Source organism: Balaenoptera physalus (genome assembly GCF_965194825.1).
Source record: "Balaenoptera physalus genome assembly, chromosome: 7".
NCBI lineage: Eukaryota > Metazoa > Chordata > Mammalia > Artiodactyla > Balaenopteridae > Balaenoptera > Balaenoptera physalus.
Genome location: NC_138886.1, coordinates 36,805,797 through 36,828,818, shown reverse-complemented (window position 1 = coordinate 36,828,818; position 23,022 = coordinate 36,805,797). Strand labels below are relative to the sequence as shown.

Here is a 23,022-nt window from a genome sequence, read left to right as displayed (position 1 = left end):
CCTGACCTTTCCCACTTTCTAGTCTTAGTGGCCAGTTGGAAGGAAGAGGGAAGGGGCAAGATGCTTGAAATGACATGTCATGCATTTAAACTTGTCTGGGGAGTCTGGGCAACAGTGGTGTCTGGTCCTCACTTGGGTCTGCAGGTGTTCCAGAGAGACTCTTCTGGGTCTTTAGTGGCCATTACCCTCTAAGCACAGCCTCACATGGTAAATTCGTTGAGTCAGAAGAATATCTGTACAGAGCCCCACCTTAGAGACCAGGAAACCTGGATTCTAGTCTCTGCTCTCCTATTAAAAAGCCATGTAGGATTGGGGGAGAGGGGCTGGGCAGGGAGCTATGGGACTTCCCTCTCTGGGACTCAGTTTTCAATTATCTTTAAATGAGGGGAGTGAACAATATTATTTATAAGATTCCTCCTAGCCCTGAAATTCTGTGATTCTGGCAGAGACTGTGTCGTTTGGATTTGCTTCTCTCTTTAAACTGTGTGTAGTTGCTTGAAAAGTATTATTTGGTGGATTGGGTCTGAAGTTAGAGCCATGTCTTTTTCAGGTTGTCCCATCACCCTTTTGACTGGTCTATATCCTTCTTTTCCTTGCTCAGATAGGACGAAATTTCTTTACACTAACAGTGTCAGGAGCTGGAACTGGAGTTAATCCATCTGTGTTAAAGAAAGAGCTGCCCTAAGATTTCCATTTCTACCAGGCTGAGGGAAAGAGACGTTGTTGGGGGGCTTGCCTTTGGCCTCTGTGCCCCAGGGATTCCAATTGTATGCTCCTCAAAGGTAAGTCTGTATCATTCAGCTTTTTGTATTCATCCCCATAGCTTGTGCAAGGCAGCCAGTGTTCAATAAAGAAATACCGTACCTAAGAATAAAATGGCATTGTCCTTAATTTCCCCCCAAACCACTAGGTGTCGCCTTCATCTCAGAGAAACTACGCCCCTCCACTCCCTCCCCGCCCACCCTCCTCCCTCTACTCCAGCTTTCTCAGCTTCTTGGCACTGATTTCTGGAGAAGTGGCTTGAAGCAGGAGACAAACTGTGGCTCTTGGCAGGGGGAGGAGAATGGGTTTATGTGCATCTCCTTTATGACAATTTGAGGAAAACTCCCTAAGGTCCCATTGCAGCCCCTCCCAGCAACCATGATATCATCCCTCACAAGCTGTTCCTCGGGATCAGATCAGCACTCCAAATATGGGGTGTCTGGGGTGAGCCTTCTAGGATGGAAGCTTGGGAGTGGGGTGGAACCCAAGGGGGGCACAATGGGCTTCCACTGCTGGGGAAGCGTTTTGCTTAGTCAGTCTCTGAGCCTTTATCAGGTGCAAGCCCAGGCTGTGCAGGAAGACAAAAGAGAGAAGAGGTTGCTCTGGGCTCCCACCCTGGAGCAGATGGGGTGGTGGGAGCCCAGTGGGCTATGGTGGCCTCTGAGGACACGGGAGGGCACAGAGGGGGCATGGGGACAGAAAGAGGGAGATTGGAGGGTTGAGTCCTAAGGAAGAAGGAGACTCATGGACTTCGTAAGGACTCAGGAAAAATCACTCACCGGAGCGCCTTGGTCCCGGAGGGGCTTATCTTCCAGGGAGCAGGCATGTCTTACTGGTGAAGGAGGGAGAGGTTCCCGTCAATGAGAGGGGTGCTATCGTTTACTAGGTGGAGGACAAGTGAGGATACCAAATTTGTGGGGATCCCTGACTGTTTCCTGGAGGCTGGAGTGTTTGAGGGACTCAGGGGAGTTAAGAAAGGAGACCCTTAGAAGAGCGGGATACGCGAGGGGTGGGTAGGGAGGCCCTGGGCTCGTGGGAGTGTGTGAGATGGAGAGCGCGCGGCGGGGTGGCCCAGGGGCCTGGGGGAGACGGGGTAGGCCTTAAAGTGAGGGGACGCCCGGAACCTCGCCGGCCTGAGAGGCCCTTGCGCGGAGCCCCCGGGCTATCGCCGGGTGGGTTGGAGACCTGGGACGTCCCCGGGCGCCCGGGTGGGAGTGGGGAGTCGGGGGCGGGGGAGACAGCAGGCGCCGGAGGGTGGGGCCGGGCGGGGGAGGAGGAGGAGGGGCCGCGGGGAGGGGGCGGGGAAGGGGCGGGGGCGGGGGCGGGGAAGGGGCGGGGGCGGGGGCGGGCGGCCTGCCCAGGGAGTCACACTCTGCAGCCGCCGGCGCAGCGAGCGGAGGCGGCCGGGCCGCGGCAACCTGACCTGGACGAGCGGCGCGCCCGGGGGCCCAGGCGGGGGGCGGGAGGAAGCGCAGGGCAGCGCCGGCCGCCCGGGCCCAGGAGAAGCGGAGCAGAGAGGAGCGGGGACACGGGCGGGGCCGCCGCAGCTCCGGATGGGACCAGCGCCCTGGGCCCGTTAGTCCAAGCAGGAGCTTCGGGAGAAGCCTTCACAGGGAGATTTACCTCTGCCTTTCCTTCTCCTCCGGCCCAGGCCTCGCTTCGCTGCCCGCCTGCCCATGGTCCCAGTCCTTCCGCCGCGCCGGCCCCCTCCCACCTTATCCCCTTGGTCCTTCTTTTCGCAGCTCTCTGCCCTCCTAGCCCTTTCAGCGGTGAGGTACCCCCAGGCCTTCTCTTTGTACCAGCCTCCCCCCCCGCTCCACCCCATCCCAGTCTCGGATCCCCTTTTCCTTCTCAGCTTTAGATTCATCAGACGGCTTCACCTCTCACTCTCCCCATCCCAGTCACAGGCCCCCTTGGTCCCTCCCTCCTCCTGCCACCCTACTCTTAGCCCTCCTCCGTCCCTGCCCTAGGCTGGTGGACCCACTCCTTACCCACTCCCTGGGGCTTGCTCCCACCTCCTCCTCCCCGATTCCTGCCACTTTCTGTATCCCAGCCTACCTAGCTTATCCTCACTTCTCTCCCTGGCGGCCTTCCCCAGGTTCCACGCTGGGCGGTGCTTGTGGCTCCCCCGTAGGCCAGAGTGGCCCCAGGTTCTGGGGGGGGTGGGGCCGCTGCTATCTCCCCATGGCACTGCCATCACTCCTGCTGTTGGTGGCGGCCCTGGCAGGTGGGGTGCGTCCTCCAGGGGCGCGGAACCTGACGCTGGCGGTGGTGCTGCCAGAACGCAACCTGAGCTATGCCTGGGCCTGGCCACGGGTGGGTCCCGCTGTGGCACTCGCTGTGGAGGCGCTGGGCCGGGCGCTGCCCGTGGACCTACGGTTCGTCAGCTCTGAACTAGATGGTGCCTGCTCTGAGTACCTGGCCCCGCTGCGCGCTGTGGACCTCAAGCTGTACCACGATCCCGACCTTCTGTTGGGCCCCGGTTGTGTGTACCCCGCTGCCTCTGTGGCCCGCTTTGCCTCACATTGGCGCCTTCCCCTGCTGACTGCGGGTGCTGTGGCCTCTGGTTTTGCGGCTAAGAATGAGCATTATCGTACCCTGGTGCGCACTGGTCCCTCTGCTCCCAAGCTGGGTGAGTTTGTAGTGACGCTACATGGGCACTTCAATTGGACTGCCCGTGCTGCCTTGCTGTATCTGGATGCTCGCACAGATGACCGGCCTCACTACTTCACCATCGAGGGCGTCTTTGAGGCCCTGCAGGGCAGCAACCTCAGTGTGCAGCACCAGGTGTATGCCCGTGAGCCGGGGGGCCCTGAGCAGGCCACCCACTTCATCCGGGCCAACGGGCGCAGTGAGTGTGGCCCGGGCTACTTAGGGTCAGGGGAGGAGGGTCACTGTGTCCCTGGAGCTGAGCACTGGGAAGCTGTAGATGGAGATAGCCGTGGAGGAGCCGAATGTGGTGGTTGGGATCAAGAAACACGTGTGGATGGAGCCCCTGGGAGGGGCTAAGGCATTATATTGGGGGGCTTGTGGATGTCACAGACAGATGTGAACAAGGAGTAAGATGGCCTGAGGGGAGAAGCTTGTGTCGGGGAGAGTGTGGGATTGGGGGAAGTTGAATTTGGGGGGCAGTGTGAGTTCCCTGGAGTAGTGAATGTGGTTGATGGTCACTCCAAAATGTGTGCCTGTCTGTGAGCAGAGACTTCTCAGACTGGGCCGCCAATACCCCTTGGTGGCATAAAAAGCGTGAAGACTCCATAAATGGGCTTTGGGGTGCAGCTGATTAGGTTGGGAAAGACAGGTAAAGCTCACACTGAGAGAAATTCTGAGCAGTCAGTGCCTTTGAGCCTAGGGAAAGACAGGGCAGAGTGGGGGAGTGAGGAGGGCTGGAGGGGAGCAGCAGGCAGGGCTCTGGGAAGAGGGGGGGCTTGAAGGATAGCTCCCTTCCTCTGGGGCCTGGAGTCAGGCTCTGACTTCTGCCAGATGGTCCATACGGTCCCAGGGTACTTATGACATAGACTCCAAGGGGGGAGGGATGGGGAACATCTGCTGGGTGGTTGATAGATTAGGGCCTCTCTTTCTTGCTAAAGATGGAAATGCAGATGGTCAGAGAGGGGGCTGTTTAGGGTCCTGGATGCTTTCTCAGAGTGCCCCTCTGTCATGTACCTGCTCCCAGTTGTGTATATCTGCGGCCCTCTGGAGATGCTGCATGAGATCCTGCTTCAGGCCCAGAGGGAGAACCTGACCAACGGAGATTATGTCTTCTTTTACCTGGATGTCTTTGGGGAGAGTCTCCGTGCAGGCCCCACGCGCTCCACAGGCCGGCCCTGGCAGGACAATCGCACCTGGGAACAGGCCCAGGCCCTCAGAGAAGCTTTTCAGGTATCATTTGAGCCAAACTTGAAGGGAGTGGGGAGAGGAGCTTTTTTTGGGATTCTCTGTCTCTCACAAGACCCCACAGAAACCCCAGCAAGAGGGCGAGAATTGTGAACCACAGGGGTGAAATGGACGGAGGCTTTCCAAGTCTAGTCTCACCTTTGTGGCTCTTTCTCAGTGTGTCTTCCAAGGCTACCTCCCAAGATCCTGGAACACTGACTTTCCTAAGTAGCAATGGTGGATATACCGTGGGGTTGGGGGGAAGTTCAGGGAAAGATCTAGGTCCCGCCCCTGGGAGGGCTTCCACCGTTTCTGGAGAGGCGAGGCATGATTGTGGTGCAGTTAGATGCAAGTACAAGAAAGGATGTGATGATGTGTCCTGGAACAGACACTAAGAACTTGAGTGGTTCAGAGGAGAGAGTCACTGTGGGCTGGGTTTAGGGAAGGCTTTTATAAAGGAAGCAAGACTCTATGGTGACTTTAAATATAGATGTCATATTCCTAGTCAGAGTGGGAGAGAGGATGCAGGCAGCCGGAGCAAGGAAAAAGAGATGGGAATGGACATGTTTGGGGATCCAAGAAGATGCTGACCTGACAAGAAAGAACGGTTCACTTGGAGCAGATTATAGGAAATAATGCTGCAGAGGTAGATTCAGATTAAGGAGAGCTCTGAACCTAAGACTGAGGCGCTTGGACTTGAATGGTAGGGTCTTTGAGGTTTTTTTGTGATGAGAAATATACTGACAGAATTCAGGTTGGATTAGAAGAGGAGGAGACAGTGAGGCCACCTGCAGTAGGTTGGAATGCAGTATGGAGGTGTGGGCTTGAACTATGGTGATGATAGCAGGAATGAAAAGAGATGGGTATGAGAAACAGTTTGTAGGGAAAATTGACATGACTGTCTTCACTTCACTTCTCTGCTCAAAACTTTCAATGACTTATTTCCTACAGAATAAAGTCCTGACTCCTTATCATGAAATTTAAGATTTTCTACAGTCCTCAACCCACTTTTAAAATCTCACCTCCCAGTACTGCTGAGTACTCCAGCCGGCTAGACCTCACTCAGACCTGCTACCTCGGGCCTCCCTGCCCCCCTGCCTTTGGGCTCTTTGCTGCTTTTGTCCACAGTGGTCTTCCTCCCCTTACCGCAAATCTCTCCCTCTCAAAATCATACCCATGAATTGCTCCCCAATTCTCCCACCAATTTTACACTTACTTATGTACATAAGTACTTTTTAAAACTTATTTATGCATACCCCCTTCTTAACCCAAAAAGGATTTGAGGTGGCGTATAGGATAACCTTAAGGTCCTTTCAACCCTGAGATTCTTTGACTCTAAGCAGATGTGTATAAGGGCTGGACTTGGGTGGCCACCTTCTCCAATGAGTAAGGTTTTATGTGGCTGTGATTATATATTTGGTAGTGTCTGACTGTGAATGACATATCTGTTTGCATGCCTGAGTATGAGTCTGTGACCGTCACACTTGAACACGGGCAGTGGCAGGACAGGTTTTGTTGCTGCTGAACTTTTGCCTAAAATGACCTTCTCACCTTTGTGTGTCTGGATAATGCTTGTGTATTCTATAATACTCAGATCAGTTATTTTCCCTTCTAGGAAACAATCCCTGAATCCTCAGGTTGGACTGAATTTCCCACTCTTGTGCCTAACTCTATCTCCTCTAGAACTTACAACATTATTCAGTCAATGTTTGATTCATCTGAAGACTGCCTCATTCTGTTAGTGTTTACTGAGCACCTGTTATGTCCTAGTCACTGTGCGAGGTGCTAGTATACAGCAGAGAACATAACAGATGTCCCTGCCTTTTGGAGCCTACATTCAGTAGAACAGACAGACATAAACAAGCAATAGATACAAACAGAGAACAAACTGTGATGTGTTACTTAAAAAAAAAAAAAAAAGGCATAGCGTGGTATGAGAAGAGAATATCAGGGGTACTGTGCTTTAGCTAGTGTGGTCAAGGAAGGTCTCTCTAACCCTCCCAGATGGGAAGACTCCACAGCCTTCTGGGCCATATTCTCTTTGTGGAGGGAACACCTCTCTTCTTGTGGGAGAATTCCTACCAGCCAAGGGGCCCCAGCACTTAGGGTAGTAGGAGGAGGAGGGATCTAGTCTGCTAAAAATTAGCTACATACAGTTGACTCTTGAACATTGTGAGGGTTAGGGACATCCACCCTCCGTGCAATCGAAAATCTGAGTATAACTTTACAGTCAGGCTTCCCTCTTGGAGGTTCCATCCACATATGTGGATTCAAGCAACCGTAGATCATGTAGTACCGTGGTCTGCGTTTATTGAAAAAAATCTGCGTATCAGTGGACCCGTGCAGTTCAAACCCAGGTTTTTCAAGGGCGAACTGTAAATTAATTCTCAGCTCTCCCACTCACTGTAGGCATTATTCAGACAGAAAAACAAAGAGGGAGATTTTGCTACAATACAAGAGAAGGGGCAGTCAAGAATATGCTGAGGGGAAAATCAAAGTGGTGGGGTGGGGTGAGGGGTGATGAGGTATCCTCTGACAAAGCTACTCTTATCCTTTTCCAATCTGGGAAGGATAAGAGTAGCTTATCCTTACCCCGGGCAGGGAGTGAGGGAAGTTGTGTGGTCAGCTCCAGACAAGGATAAAAGAGCAGAGAGCCCACACCCCAGAGATACCTGGCCCACTGGGGTCCCAGACCAGGCCAGCCTGGAAAAGGTGGTGGCAGAGGTGAGGAGTCCCTGATATAGATGCCCACAGCCTTTCCAGGAGGGTGTCATGCCCAAGGAAGGGGTCCCAGCTCATGCTGGATACTAGCTATTGGGGGAGAGGACTCTAAAATTAAGTATGTTGCTATGATTTTTCTCCCTCATTAAACCAGAGCCGCTTGAGGGCAGGGATCATGCTTGTCTTTGTATTCTGTGTGCCTAGCACGTTTGCTGAATGGAATCAAGGTGTGTTTTGGGAAGAGGGGGGACAGGGTTAGGAATTCATTTAGACAGGAGTAGAGCTGGCAGGTACTGTAAACCAAGATGATCAACCAGGAAACGGAAGAATAAGTAGATACGGTGGAACTAACCAAATGGGTAGGCTCTAAGGATCCAGAGGCTCTGTCTGGACATTTGTGGACCTTCTACAGGGTCAGAAACCCAGGCAGAAGCCACAACCTAGGTGACCAGCATGAGACTGGGTTACAGATGGGGGACACCAGCGGCTAGAATGGAAGTAAGCAGTAAACCAAGGGCCGTGTAAGGCAGCATCTCTTGTGGAGACCATTCTGTTAATTTAGGCCACTGTTGACAGCGCCTCCTGCGGCAGCCAGAGTGGGTCTGGGTATGGGTGGGCCCACAGGCGGAGCCAGGCATCTGCTGCCCTTGCACATTTCCCAGGTGCCCTCCTGGCTTCCACCCACCGCTGTACCCATTTTGGCAGCCTTTGCTTTTTTTTTTTTTTTTTTTCCGCCTGGGGTCCCCTGTGGAATGGGACACAGTTACCTACCTTTACCTTCTCTCTAGCCCCTGAGCAAGAACAGAAATTCTTTGGAAGTTCTTCTGCTTCTCTCTCTTTTTTTTAGTAGCTAGTAACCACAGCAAAACAGAGTCGAGCATAGCGGTTCTCAAAGTGTGGTCTTGGGATCCTGGGGGCCCCTGGAATCCTTGTAGGGGGACCATGAGGGCAAAACTATTTTAAAAATAATACTAAGGTGTTATTTGCCTCTGTCACTCTTCATTCTTCCATGATTGTACAGTGGAGTTTTCCAGAGGTTATGTGACGTGTGATGATGTCATCATTCTGGCAGCTATAGGAGGTGTGCTTGTGTATTCTTGTGTTTTAAAACTTTGTCAGTTTTAATTTCTAATATGGTAAATATTGATAGATGTAATCCAAACAAACAAAAGCTCCTTGGGGTCCTCAATAATTTCTAGTAGCGTGAAGGGGTCATGAGACCAAAAAGATTGAGAAATGCTAGTCTAGCAAAGAAACAAACCTAGGGAATTACTTTTTAAAAAGCATTGAAAACCTATTATCAACCTTTATAATGAAATAGAAATTGTGTGAAGCCTGATCTTTTCAAGTTTTTTAACTAACTTTTTACATTTTTTGTCAACCATATCCTACCCTTCTATTTTTCTTTTATTCTTTGAATAGGTGTTACTGAACGAACCCTTCCAGCCCCACCCTCAGTCTCCCTCTCCTTTTTAATTCTGCCTGACAGTAGGGGAGTATTAGCAGTGTGTGATCAAGCATCCGAACGCTCCAGTAAGAATAATTACATCATGAAGTAGACTCCAGGCTAGTATAATCAATGTGTATTAGAAACTGACTTCATTATTTCCTACCTGGAATGAATTGATCTATAATAGATCGTAAGTGATATATCTAGTATCTATATGGTACTTTCTATGACAGGAATTAACACAACTGGTAGAAATGGCTAGTTTTTTTTTTTTTAATTTTTAAAATTTTTAATTTTTTTAAAGAATGAATTTTATTTATTATATTTATTTTTTGGCTGCGTTGGGTCTTCGTTGCTGCGCGTGGGCTTTCTGTAGTTGTGGCGAGCAGGGGCTACTCTTCGTTGTGGTGCGCGGGCTTCTCATTGTGGTGGCTTCTCTTGTTGCGGAGCACGGGCTCTAGGCGCGCGGGCTTCAGTAGTTGTGGCACGTGGGCTCAGTAGTTGTGGCTCGCGGGATCTAGAGCACAGGCTCAGTAGTTGTGGCTCTCGGGCTTAGTTGCTCCACGGCATGTGGGATCTTCCCCGACCAGGGATCGAACCTGTGTCCCCTGCATTGGCAGGCGGATTCCTGACCACTGTGCCACCAGGGAAGTCCCAAAATGACTAGTTTTAATCTCTCATTTCACAAAGTCATGTTTCACAAAATATATTGATCTGAAGTCTTTCCCCAAAGTTGCAGTGCCAGTTTCCTGACGAAGGCAGAGGCTGGTCTCAATGATTGTGGAGGCCTGAGGTGGAGGCAGAGGCCAAGAAGCAGGAAGTGTGTGAGGCCAGTGGGAGCCAGGCAGGCATCCCAGTGAAAGACAGAGGCATGCTGACTGTGGCCAGTGAGAAGTGTGCATGACTGAGACCATGTGTGCCCCTGGCTTATCTATGAGATGTGTGTGGGCATGTGACTCTGTGTTTGCCTTGTGACTCATGATGTGTGGGACTATGCCAGTATGCAGGACAGTGCTGCATATGGTGGGTGTTCCATGCACATTAAAGGAGCCAGCTCATGGCTTTTTACAGATGGAATCACTCTCTCAAAGTATTTCCCCCAGTTGTCATAGAACCTGAAATCTCTAATTCACTGGGTGGAGGCACTGTGCTCAAGTGGCCCAAATGAAAATGTAAACATTTTACTGATGACATGAGCAGTAATTAACACCAGGGAGAGGAGCTGTTGCTCAGTGTTGTCCTTGCCAGTAAACAGGCACCCAGAAAGGGTGGGACAGAGGAGCTGTGTTACAGCAGCCCTGCTGGGAGGCCTGGGTGGTAGTAGGGGCTTCAGGACGATGAGGAACCCGGTTTGGGGGATGGAGTTGACTTCATCTATTTCCCAGTCTCCACCTTCCCAGAACCAGCCTATCTATCTATCTTGCATGGAGGAGTGCCACCTGCTCTCCCCAGAGTATTAAACATACACACACACACACACACACACACACACACACACACACACACACAGAGTTTAGTATCCTCTCGGCCTTCAGAGTCACCCATGTACATTTTATATCATGTATATTTCACCAAGTTTCCCTGTCCTGCTTCCTCTCTTCCCCTAATGCCCATCTTGAATCATTTCCACTCTCCCATGTGCTGTTGGTACAGATGGTATTGGTCATCACATACCGAGAACCCCCGAATCCTGAGTATCAGGAATTCCAGAATCGTCTTCTGATAAGAGCTCGGGAAGATTTTGGTGTGGAGCTGGCCCCTTCCCTCGTAAGTAGATCTCTCTTTCCCCGAGAATCAGGCCAGGCTTTGAGGAAAGCCTCTTCTCCCTAACTCAGAATCAAGCCTTGGCCATGGAGCCAGCCCTACTTTGGGGGCTGTCCACTTCCATTCAGGATTTTCTCTTCTGCCTTAGTGTTCAGTGAGGTAGGGATGGCACCTTAGGAATGAGAGGAGGGAAGAAAGCAAACCAGAAAGAGGAGAGGTAGAAGGAGACCCCAGAGATGGAAAAGGGGGCTGGGGAAGGGGCTTAGCAGGACCTTTGGAGAGCACTGCTGAAGTTACCACCCCCAGATGAACCTCATTGCTGGCTGCTTCTACGATGGGATCCTGCTATATGCTGAAGTCCTGAATGAGACAATACAGGAAGGAGGCACCCGGGAAGATGGACTTCGAATTGTCGAGAAGATGCAAGGAAGAAGATACCATGGTAATGGAGAGGGTCAGATGGAGGCCAGAGTGCTGCTGTCAGGCTCAGGAGTGGAGTGGGCAGAAGAAAACACAGACACCAGGGGCAGGAGGGAGAGTTAGTAGGGGTCAGAGAACATGGCAGAGGTGGACACATATTAAGAATGGGGGCAGGGACAGACTGTGAGGTGATTGGAGGGATTGGGAGGATAGGAGAGGGGCCTAGGGTAGATCGCAAAGTGAGGGGTACTCCTTTCTGTCTTAGGTGTGACTGGACTGGTCGTTATGGACAAGAACAATGACCGGGAGACTGATTTTGTCCTGTGGGCCATGGGGGACCTGGATTCTGGGGACTTTCAGGTGATGGGGGATGAGGCAGGGAGGAGAGTGGGGGGCCTGCCAACCCAGCTTTCAGGGGGTCCACGGGGGCAGAGTCAGAGGTTCTAGAGGCAGGGACTTATTTCCTCTGCTGGAGCTGCATGGTGGGTGGGCGGTAGGATGGGGAGAAAAGCAGCCAAATAGCTGGGTTTGGGGGGAGGAGGCTGGTGGGAGCAGGCCTATGGGCCCTGTTTTCTCCTTCCTCACAGCCTGCAGCCCACTACTCGGGAGCCGAAAAGCAGATTTGGTGGACAGGACGGCCCATCCCCTGGGTGAAGGGGGCCCCCCCCTTGGACAATCCCCCCTGTGCCTTTGACTTGGACGACCCATCCTGTGATAAAAGTGGGTGTGTGCAGGGACTGGGAGCAATCCTTCCTCCCTTGACTTTCCGTTCTTTTACCTCCTCCTCGCAGGCTCCCCCACGCTTAGCTCTATCTCACCTCTTCTCCTATGCCCCCTGCCTGCTTCTTTACCTCTAGAGATCTGTCTGCTCCCTGCACCTAAGAGCATCCCCCCTCCCCGTTCACAGCACCACACACAGTCTTTCTCAGGGCCCCCTCTCCCTTCAGCCCCACTTTCCACTCTGGCAATTGTGGCGCTGGGCACAGGAATCACCTTCATCATGTTTGGCGTTTCCAGCTTCCTCATTTTCCGGTGAGTTCTGGGCTTTCCGCTGACCTACTCCCTCCCTCCCATTTCCACACAGCCTTCTGGCTGAGGCCAGGAGGTCCCTAGAACACGGGGGAGGGAATGCATCCCTCTCTCTCAGTCCTGTGTCTGGGGTGTGACAACTGCAGCTTCAGGAGCTGCCGGGAAGTCCCTGCAACCCCGCTGTTGGCTTCTGGGGTGGTAGGATTGGGCTTGCCAGTCAACTGAGGTGTGCAGTCCTTACAGAAAACTGATGCTGGAGAAAGAGCTGGCTAGCATGTTGTGGCGCATTCGCTGGGAGGAGCTGCAATTTGGCAATTCAGAGCGATACCATAAAGGTGCAGGCAGTCGCCTCACACTGTCGCTGGTGAGCCCTCGTCTCAGCTGTCCCTCTGCTTCCCTCTGAGTGCCTGTCCTTTCGTACCCTGGACCTTTCCCAGCACATCAGCCTGTAATGATAGCACCTGCACTACCACCGCCATCTAATGTTCCTTTCATCCTTCCGCCTCCATGTTGCCCTTGGCCCCAGCGGGGATCCAGTTACGGCTCGCTCATGACAGCCCATGGGAAATACCAGATCTTTGCCAACACCGGTCACTTCAAGGTGAACAGTCGTCCACTTGTTCTGGTCCCCACCATTTCATCCTGTCTCATCTGCATCTGTCACCTCTTCCCGTGACCCGCTGCTCCTCATAACCCTCCTCTCTCTGTCCAGCTGAACTCCTGGATGCTCCCACAGTTCTCCAGTCTTTCCCAGCACCCAGAGACCCTTTCTGATATTAATTTTCCTCTTCCCCTTTCACTCCCACCATCAGGGAAATGTTGTTGCCATCAAACACGTGAATAAGAAGCGCATTGAGCTGACCCGGCAGGTTCTGTTTGAACTCAAACATGTAAGTCATGGTGTATGGGTTGAGGGCCAGGGGTAAATAAGAATGGGGAAGGGGAAGGGGAAGGGGAGGACTAGGGAATGGTAAAATTGGCTAGGAGGGCAATGGGTTTATTTATAAATGATTTCAAGTTGTAAGTATAATTAAGAGAAAGGTCCTCTCATGTAGTGGTAGATTTCTGTATCTAATTTTTAGCTCTTTCAATTCTCTTTTTTCTTCCTTTTTTTTTTTCTAGATGAGAGATGTTCAGTTCAACCATCTCACTCGCTTCATTGGCGCCTGCATAGACCCTCCCAACATTTGCATCGTCACCGAGTATTGTCCTCGTGGGAGTTTACAGGTGAGGGATATAGGTGGGGATTATAGGGGCAGGGGAGATAGGCCCAAAGTTACACTGACTGTGCAGGTAATAGTGGGGCTAGGATAGTCACATAATCTATTCCATGTCACTTACCAGGATATTCTGGAAAATGATAGCATCAACTTGGATTGGATGTTTCGTTATTCACTCATTAATGACCTTGTTAAGGTGAGTCTTCCCCACTCCTCCTTGAGTTCATCCACTTTAAAATGCCTCCCTCTTTCTATCTTTGCTTATGATTTCTCTTCCTAGTCTAAAAATTCCATCTCTCCATTTCCCCTTATTCCTAAGGTTGGGTAATAATGGGTAAACAATGGATTTGGGGCTTTTAATTGGGGGGAATGAGTTTTATCTGCCACAAAGAGTCCTGTACTTGTAGAGAATTTTTGTCTTCCTGCCCTATCTCAAATCTCAGGTCTCAAATACCTCAAATCTCTCTCCATCATCTTTTCTTTTTCCTCCAAGAGTTTATATTAAAATCTCTTAGCAGGGAAAAATTAATCGGGTCTCCAAACATATTTATCTTTTGTTTTTTTTCCTCATCATTTACTCTCTACCCAATATTTGGCATATCTGCTCTTTTGTTCAGAAAAACTGAAATTTGAAATGAACATTTATTAGTAAAACTAAGAGAAGCCAAGGAAAATTATACTAAATGTTTGGTATCTTCTAATATACTAGGTTTCAGCTATTTTCAAGTGACCCAGAGGTCCGTGGATTTGTGGAGGCATAAATTTGAATCCTGCACAGGTGGGACAGGTGTTTAGAAGCAAGTCCCCCAGCCAGTGAGCTAGCCTAGTGGACCACCTGTACCACACCTGGAGCTGGCTTTGGTTTTTCTGCATAGTTTTCAAGAGGTTATTTAAAAAATTTTGTGTGTGTGTGTTAAAGTTTGCCATCAAATGAGAGATAAAATATTAGGTAAAGTTGATGTGGTGCTCAGCTGGAGGTGTGATGATAAATATAAGAAAAACATGACTCTTGAGAGAACAATGATTTGATGGAAAGGTGATTTAGAACAAAGCCAGAAGCCTAATATCTGTATTCACGAGTTTGGAGATTCCCAAAGGTTTGTTGATATCAAGATGAAACGAATAAAAAGGAAGAGTTCACAAAGACTAGGGTTTTGAGTTGTTTAAGCCCAGAGCTAAACATTTAAAGGAGGTTAGCATACAGGACACTGTATCCTTTTTCTGTTCCACCTGAAGTGACTTCCCAGGGGAAGCATTACTCTGCCCTCTTAGGACCTGCCTTAGAGTCCCTCACAGGCAAACTTTCTCTCCTCTCTGGCCCCAGGGGGGCCAGAAGTTTCAGGCTTCTGCATTGGTTTGGTAGCTACCTCCTACCTTTGTCCATTTCCCAGGTTTTTCTAATTTACTATTTTCTCCACTTTCTCTCTGGCCCGACATCCCCTGTAGTAGATCGCTTTCCTCCTCCATCCCGACTTGCCTGCCTATACATGGTTGTATGTTAAAGTTTACAACTGGCTAGTCTTCCTTGGTGCATCCAGATACTCTTGATACCTGGACCTCAAGCCATGTCTTCCTGAGTAGTGGCCAAGCATTTGAGGCCACCATGGGTGTTGTATTCTTGGAGTTCACCCTCAGAGTTCCGATCCCTTCATTACTCAGAAGACAGACCGCCCTTTCCAGGGTAATAACTGATAGCTCCCCTTGTCCTTCCTCTTAAGCATGTCTCCTATCCCTGGTGCCTGGGTGCCGATATACTGCTTAAGTTACCAGGAAGAGACGACTCTCCTATTTTGCCTGCTTCCTGGGGTGGAAACTGTACAAGGGATGCATTCCAAAATTAGCTTATTGTTTTTATGGTCCCAAGATCTTTAGACAGCTAGCTAATGCCCATCTCACGGAGAGGGGATATCCCAAGCCAGATATGATCCAATCCCATGACTTGATCTGTATCCTGCAGGGCATGGCCTTTCTCCATAACAGCATTATTGCATCCCATGGGAGTCTCAAGTCCTCCAACTGTGTGGTGGATAGTCGTTTTGTGCTCAAAATCACAGACTATGGCCTGGCCAGCTTCCGATCAACTGCTGAACCTGATGACAACCACGCCCTCTATGCCAGTGAGGCCTTCCCCCACAACCTGCTTTTACATTGCCCCCCCTGGCCCTGATCATTTCCACTTACGGAGGGTGGGAGAGGGAGACGGAGTGACAGTAATACGGTGAGCATTATGGGAATGAGGCCAGGTGGGCTTGGGGATTTCCTTTTTGAGGACCTGGCCAGCCTGTTCCCTCTTTTCAGAGAAGCTGTGGACTGCCCCAGAACTGCTCAGTGGGAACCCCTTGCCAACCACAGGCATGCAGAAGGCCGATGTCTATAGCTTTGGGATCATCTTACAGGAGATAGCACTTCGCAGTGGTCCTTTCTACTTGGAGGGCCTGGACCTCAGCCCCAAAGGTGAGAGTCAATCTACTACCCAGAGCCTCCTCTACTTGGGGGACCTGTTCTTCATTCAAACCCTTTATCACCCTCAGAGATTGTCCAGAAGGTCCGAAATGGTCAGCGGCCTTATTTCCGGCCGAGCATTGACCGGACCCAACTGAACGAAGAGCTGGTTTTGCTGATGGAGCGGTGTTGGGCCCAGGACGCAGCTGAGCGACCAGACTTTGGACAGATCAAGGGCTTCATTCGCCGCTTTAACAAGTGAGAGGGCACCATGGTGCAGGGGCTCCCCAGGGCTAGAAGCCTCATCAGTCTTAGTGGATGAGGTGGGGTTGGCGGGGCTGAGAGGGTGGGTTGGGTAGAAAGCCCTGGGAGTCTTGAGCATCTTGGAGCAGGTACCCTATCCTGGCCTCCTTCCAGGGAGGGTGGCACCAGCATACTGGACAACCTCCTATTGCGCATGGAGCAGTATGCCAACAACCTGGAGAAGCTGGTGGAGGAACGCACACAGGCCTACCTGGAGGAGAAGCGCAAGGCTGAGGCTCTGCTCTACCAAATTCTACCCCAGTGAGACTTCTGTCCCCCTTCCTGAATTTTCCTTTGGTATTCTTCTGTTGGTTTCTGCCTAATCAAGCTCCTGAGAACTCACTTCCCAACCCTTAGAATGCTGCTTTGTTACATCTTGCTACCGTGAGCCCATTCTGGCTCTAGACCGTGTGTTTTCATTCTGTCTCCAAATGAGTTGTGCTGCCTTCTTCCTGGCTTCCCATCCCTTCTTCTTAGGACACTGCTCTACCAGACCCTTGCTCCAGCAAGTGTATGTAGAACAATCCCAACTTGAGACGTTTAGCCCGCATCCCCAGGGATCCCCTTCCAACCCCACACCACTTGTACACCTTACCTTGCCCTGGACTGTAATGTCTTCCCAGCCACCTTCCTTCTCCTCCACCAGGCTCAGCTTTCATGTTCGAACTCATCTCTGCTCCAGCCATACATTCCTTTCCTCTCTCTCGCCCTCCCACCCTCTTTCTCTGAGTTTGGCTCAAACTGTACTTTTGCTTCCTAGTTCAGTGGCAGAGCAGTTAAAACGGGGAGAGACCGTACAGGCCGAGGCCTTTGACAGCGTTACCATCTACTTCAGTGACATCGTTGGCTTCACAGCGTTGTCAGCAGAGAGCACCCCCATGCAGGTGAGAGCCAGGTGAGGGGCAGAGGGAGGGGCAGAGACCTGCGGGAGCTTCACTGGGGCATAGCGATCCTTGATAATAGGGAAGATTAGCTTGGTCTGTAGTTTCCATATCTTGTTATGGCTTGTGTGTTAAGAATTCTTAGAAAGTTAGACACAAGTCTTAAGGCCTCTACTTTCCCATCCCTGTTAGGTGGTGACACTTCTTAATGATCTGTATACCTGCTTTGATGCCATAATTGACAACTTTGACGTCTACAAGGTGAGAGCTGGGGCTGCCCTTACACTGACACTCTTTTAAAACCCAGTCTCCCCGAATCCCACATGCCATACCTGCTCCAGGGTCAGTTTTCCTGCCTGGGTCTCCAGCATCCTAGTGCTAGAGTACCCTTTGTAGACAAATGAGGCTCTGGCACTGTAACTGTACATTCCCGTCTAATTTCTTGTGAATCCTTAAGGCTTCCCTAATCGGAACCATCACAAGATCTAGCCCCTGTCTGCCACTTCTTGCCTGGGGGTATAGGCATAGCCTAGTCATCTTTTCTCTTCTCTTCATCCCCTCCAGACATGGAGGAATCATACAGGATGTGGGTATAGAATGATTTATTGGAGTGAGGGACAAGCTATTTAGTGAAAGCTTTTTGTTGAAGTCATTGAGTTGGCACAGGGTAGGCTTTATTGTGCTTAGGAGTAAAAATGATCGGGCTTTGTGACCAACCGTGTGGCCTTGGGCAAGTAACAGAAGCTCCCTGAGCCTCAGATGTTTTATCTATGTGAGAGGAATAATAAATTTATTGTGGAAAATGCCTAATATTGTGCAGATAATAATATTTATTACCCACTCCTGTCCCTTCCCTTTGGACTTACTCTGCCATCTCTGTTATTACTGTAAGAACTCCCATAAACCCTTTACTTGCATTCACCAATTGTTCATATTTTCCCCCATTTGCTTTATTTTAAAAAAATCTATGTATCCATATATTATTTTCTGAACCTTTTGCAAGTAAGTTTCAGACACAGTGCCCCCTTTTTAAAAAAAATAAATTTATTTATTTTATTTTTAGCTGCGTTGGGTCTTTGTTGCACGTGGGCTTTCTCTAGTTGTGGTGAGCGGGGGCTGCTCTTTGTTGCGGTGCACAGGCTTCTCATTGTGCTGGCTTCTCTTGTTGCGGAGCACGGGCTCTAGGCGCGCGGGCTTCAGTAGTTGTGGCTCACGGGCTCTAGAGCACAGGCTCAGTAGTTGTGGCGCACGGGCTTAGTTGCTTCCCGGCATGTGGGATCTTCCTGGATCAGGGCTCGAACCCATGTCCCCTGCATTGGCAGGCGGAGTCTTAACCACTAGGCCACCAGGGAAGCCCCACAGTGCCCCTTTATCCCTAAACAGGTCAGTGTGTAGTTCCTAAAAACAAGGACCTTCTCTTACACAGCTTCAGTACAATTAATGAAGCCAAGTGCCTGCTTTCTTACCTTTGACACTTCAGGCTGTCTGAGGCTCATTTCATTGGGACTCGTTGACGTCCCCACCAGCTTCTGTGCTCTTCAGGGCAGCCCTGTTGTCTTGCTTCCCATTTCCTGACAGCAGAGGCTATTTGACCGTGTCCTGTTGCAGACAGGGTGTCCATTCAGCAGACATTTGTAGAGTATTCACCAGGTGCTGGCGTGGGCAGGAGGATTTACAGATTCCCTTGACTTCCCCTTCTCCCAGATTCTCAGGACCATGGCACTTATTTTCTAGTCAATGTTCTGGCCTCCAGGCTGTCAGGATGACTCATAGTGGTACCCAGCTTGTCTCCTTCTGCTCTTCCCCATCCCCACTGATACAGATAGAGGTGACCTTTTCATCCCCCTCTCAATCAGGTAGAGACGATTGGAGATGCCTACATGGTGGTATCTGGTCTCCCAGGCAGAAACGGTCAGCGCCATGCCCCGGAAATTGCTCGTATGGCCCTGGCATTACTGGATGCAGTTTCTTCCTTCCGCATCCGCCACCGACCCCATGACCAGCTGAGGCTACGAATAGGGGTCCACACGGGTAAGGCTGACTCTCACTCCTGTCCTCATATCGACTTTTCCCAGGCTCTCCCAACCTATTTCTTCTCATAGGGCCCGTCTGTGCTGGGGTCGTTGGCCTGAAGATGCCCCGCTACTGTCTTTTTGGAGACACAGTGAACACTGCTTCCCGAATGGAGTCTAATGGTCAAGGTGAGACATTAGCCCTCAACCCCAGCTTCAGCCTCAACCTGTGTTGGCCTTTTCTTTTCAGAGTTCCTCCAAATCTCATTCTGAGAGACCACAGTTCCTGATTGCCCCATCCTTGGACATATTTTGGTTCTAGTGCACGTGCCCTGGGAATACTGAGACCCTCCTGAGGGATGGTGGTTGGGTAAAGCTCTCTCCGATACTGCCAGTTCTTCGGTTGCCTTTTCTGATTCTTCTTTCCATCATTTCCCCTATCCCACCCCAGCCCTTAAGATTCATGTCTCCTCTACCACCAAGGATGCCCTGGATGAGCTAGGATGCTTCCAGCTAGAGCTTCGAGGGGATGTGGAGATGAAGGTGATGGCAGGCCACAGGGAGGGAGTCATGGAAAGGGAGGATGAACACAATTACGGGGTTTGTGGGGGGAAGGGAGGGAGATATGAGGAATAACATAGAAGAATCTGAATTATCTCTACTTCTCCGCTTCCAGGGAAAAGGAAAGATGCGAACTTACTGGCTCCTAGGAGAGCAGAAAGGACCTGCTGGGCTCCTGTAAACCCCACTTCTTCCCAAGTCAGACAATCCCCTGCTGCTAGTACCTGGGTGGGCAGTGGCCATCATCTCTCCACATAGCAGAAGTGGACATTGTCACATGAGATGGAAACCAACATGCACAAAACCCCCACCTTATATGGAAGTTGCTGCCCTTTGCAGCCCAGCCTTGTACATATACCTGTCCCTCTCTGGCCTGGTTCCCTTCCTCCCTACCTTCTGTAAATATCTGTATCTAAACCAGAATATTTTGGCCAAATATAAAACAAACAAAAACAGTCATGGTGACATAGTCTGTGTTAGGGGCAACTCCAAGGAAAGGTTATGGGGTATGGACACGGTAACTCACAGAATCACTGAATGAGCAGTCTCAGGATGAGAGAGAACCCTTTTTATGTAAAGAGCCGCTTCACCAAGTACAGACCAAATTCACTTCCTCCCCATCTCTCCAGTACAGATGAAAGGAGATTCCATATTCCACATCTCCTTCCCTCCTTGACCCTTAGACAGGAGTAGTTCTACCCCTCCCTCCACCACCCTGCCCTCCTCCCTGACGGCCAAGGGAAGATATTTTTCCCAATTGGTGGGAATAATTCTCGGGTTCATAGGGCAAGGGCTGCCCTAGAGACAAAGGCACTGGTGTTGAGAAGCTGCAGTTCTTCCGGAATGGCGTGTCCAGAGTCCTGATGTTACTGACACCCTGGAGGAGTGCCGGAATGAGGACAGAGCCCGCTCTCCACCAAGCCGGGGCAGAACAGCCTCTTCCCATCCCTTTCCCCCACTCCCAACAGCTGGTCACCCTCACACACCTGTAGCTGTGGTGCCCTCTGTAGCCAGAAGGTTTCAGGCTGTTCCTTATGGTAGTCGTGAGGCTGTGAGGGAGATATACTGAATAACTCTTGGCCTGAAGCTCCCTCTCTCAACCTCTGGGCCTGCTGCTTTCCCACAGCCTGTCAGGGCCCAGCTGTACAAGTGGGGTGGGATGGGTTCTTACCTTTGTTGGGGCAGGAGGCCCTGATTGCACCAGCTCCTTTCCGTAGTCGTGGTGTGTCACAGACTCGACCTCAGAGTCCTTCCTTGTGGGTTCCTGCTCTGCCTGCACCTCTTTACTACATTGGCCTGGGGGGCATCAAGGCCATTCTCCCCTGATTTTTGTCCTCCCCCTCCCCTTTCCCCTTCACCCAGCCTCTCACCAGATCTGGTGGTGCAAGAGCATCTCCAGCATGGCTTCACGCTTCCCTGTGGGAGGTCAGGGAATGGACAGAGTGAGGGGAATCTGGTTAAGGAACAGGCCCAGAAGAAAAAAAATTGGGGAAAAGGAAGAACTGAGCTTTGCCCTTACACCCATCAGACATTCCTCTCTTTTTTTCTCTGCTAGACTCACTCTGGCCCATTCTCTCATGTTTCATACCTCGAATTGGCTGAGAGTGGTTTCCTGGGGGCTGGTATGAGTCTTTCTGGGTGGTGCTGGAGCACATGGGTGACTGTGGCTCCAGGGTCAGCAGTCCCCGGTGTCCGTGTCGGAAAAAGAAACTCTCAGAGCCATCCTGCATGCTTGGGACTTGATCCAGGTGGTTGGTGGCTCTCTGTGGGCCCCAAGTTGAGTGACCATGATATCCTTTCTGGTACCCACCCTCATCAACTGGGGGCAGCCTTCAAGAAAAGGGAGCAGGTTAAACCCTTAATACCTCCTCCTCCCAGTTGTAGAGAAGGCACTGGCCCCGTGGCAGTGTTTCACTGAGAACCTTACTTGTCCCTTCAACCTCAGGGGGCTTCCACAGCCCTCGGGCACCAGGTTCTGAGACTTGCAAAAATTTCCAGGGTTGTTTCTGAGGCTCCCAGTGGCTGTGGTGACTCCAGGAGGCATAATTAGGGAGCAGATCTGCCCTGGGTTTTCTGAAGCCTGAAGGAGCAGAGGAGCTGAAACCAGGGCCCTGGCCAGAGCCTGGCCTATGCCTAGAATCAGCGGCAGGAGCAGGACCAGTGCCTTGACCAGAGCTGTCGCCAGGACCTTGACCAGAGCCACTGCCAGGACCAGAACTGGAGCCAGGACCAGGGTCAGAGCTGAAGCCAAGACCAGGGCCAGAGCTGGAGCCAGGAACAGGGCCAGAGCTGGAGCCAGGAACAGGGCCAGAGCTGGAGCCAGGAACAGGGCCAGAGCTGGAGCCAGGAACAGGACCACGGCTAGAGCTAAGGTCATTTGCAGTATAGGGATTCCAAGCAATATGGGAAACAGAGACAGGCTCAAAGCCAAGTCTCCCGTGGCCTATCTTGTGGGTAAATCTGGGTCCAGTGTAGCGCTCCCCAAGAAGACTTTCAGAGGAGGGCTCCATGAGAAGGCTCCGTTCAGAGTAGGGCGCTGGGGTCTTTGTAGATAATGCAGCTGCTTTGGTAGCGGAGGCGGCTGCAGTGGCTGCAGCAGCTGCTGAAGTTTCTGCGGTTGCAGCTTCCAGGGCTGACCTATGACGGCCATCCCAAGAAGGAAAGGGATCCGAAATGGACCCTAGTCCTTCGGACCTGGGCTGTACGTCTAAAGATCTGAAAAAAAGTGAAAGCGGCAAAGTTGTCAGAAGCGCAGCAAAGCGAGTCTATTAACCTTCCTTGTCCCCTTAAGCCTGCAGCCAGAGCTGTGCCTCTCACCGCGACTGTGATCCCTCGGTAGGCTCAGTGGTCTCCATCTTCAGAAGCCAGCTACCGGGTTGCCATAGAGACGGCAAATCATTCCAGGAGACTGCGCGGAACCAGAGCTGGGCTGACGGGAAGGGTGAGGGTGGAGGCAAGGTCTCTGCGGGGCGGAAGTCTTGCACCTGGCGTAGTTTGGGAAGTCTGCCTTCCGTCCGGCCTCCCTTCCGCCTCAGCCCGGCTTTTAAGGTTCCGCTGGCCTAAGGCCTCGACCTCCATACCTAAGCAGGGCTTACTGAGGCTTTCTAAGGTGGTTCTTTGCGTTGAACAGGCACAGAGCTGTTATATCAGATGAAAGTCTACTTGGTATGTTTATGTTGGGGCAACAGTAGTTCATTCTTAAAAGTGGGGGCATCTTTTCAAAAATTTTAAGGATGAAAAGACATCAGACACAGCTTAAAAGCAAAATGGTGAGACATGGGAAATAGTCAAAGGGTAGCGACTTTTTTGGTGTGATTACTTCTCTTTCAATAAAAGGCCTTCACATTGACAATCCTCCTTCCAGACCCCCTTAGAAAATGGTTTGGCATCTGAATTAAGCAAGTCCTGGGACTCAGTCTCTTTCTACTCATTCAGGCTTATTCCTACTGCTACTTTTCTAGAGGCCTGACCCAGGTAGACCATGAGTCCTAAGCTCTCAGATATATAGGCAAATGCTCCTTTAACTACAGGATGGGCCTCCTTAGTGTCTCAGACCATAGTCAAGAGGGATCATAGTCTTG

The 23,022-nt window shown here is 51.1% G+C and overlaps 2 protein-coding genes across 6 annotated transcripts; one reads left to right on the top strand and one right to left on the bottom strand.

Moving 5' to 3' along the window:
- Positions 1-2,115: 2,115 nt before the first annotated feature.
- NPR2 (natriuretic peptide receptor 2) lies at positions 2,116-19,896 on the top strand. Of its 3 annotated transcripts, none has more exons than XM_082468573.1 (22): positions 2,116-3,613; positions 4,439-4,644; positions 10,463-10,576; positions 10,880-11,015; positions 11,259-11,353; positions 11,581-11,713; positions 11,941-12,025; positions 12,266-12,386; positions 12,549-12,623; positions 12,835-12,912; positions 13,145-13,249; positions 13,367-13,438; positions 15,200-15,359; positions 15,541-15,696; positions 15,774-15,942; positions 16,102-16,248; positions 16,748-16,871; positions 17,061-17,129; positions 18,725-18,899; positions 18,971-19,069; positions 19,332-19,423; positions 19,557-19,896. In XM_082468573.1, exons 1-22 carry the CDS (start codon positions 2,947-2,949, stop codon positions 19,620-19,622), a joined length of 3,144 nt encoding a protein of 1,047 aa, XP_082324699.1. In that variant the 5' UTR covers positions 2,116-2,946; the 3' UTR covers positions 19,623-19,896. The 3 variants fall into 3 exon arrangements, with proteins under 3 accessions (XP_082324699.1, XP_082324698.1, XP_082324700.1); XM_082468572.1 differs by having other exon boundaries at positions 12,257-12,386; XM_082468574.1 differs by lacking the exon at positions 12,549-12,623.
- On the bottom strand, positions 17,891-22,943 carry SPAG8 (sperm associated antigen 8). Of its 3 annotated transcripts, none has more exons than XR_014265518.1 (7): positions 22,259-22,943; positions 21,307-22,156; positions 21,030-21,204; positions 20,812-20,857; positions 20,428-20,490; positions 18,335-18,500; positions 17,891-18,178 (listed from the first exon to the last, which is right to left on the bottom strand). XR_014265518.1 is itself a non-coding variant. In XM_082468705.1 (7 exons), exons 1-7 carry the CDS (start codon positions 22,294-22,296, stop codon positions 20,121-20,123), a joined length of 1,485 nt encoding a protein of 494 aa, XP_082324831.1. In that variant the 5' UTR covers positions 22,297-22,943; the 3' UTR covers positions 19,995-20,120. The 3 variants fall into 3 exon arrangements, 2 of the variants coding, with proteins under 2 accessions (XP_082324831.1, XP_082324830.1); XM_082468705.1 differs by lacking the exons at positions 17,891-18,178; positions 18,335-18,500 and adding exons at positions 19,995-20,318; positions 20,613-20,727; XM_082468704.1 differs by lacking the exons at positions 17,891-18,178; positions 18,335-18,500 and adding an exon at positions 20,138-20,318.
- Positions 22,944-23,022: the final 79 nt, after the last annotated feature.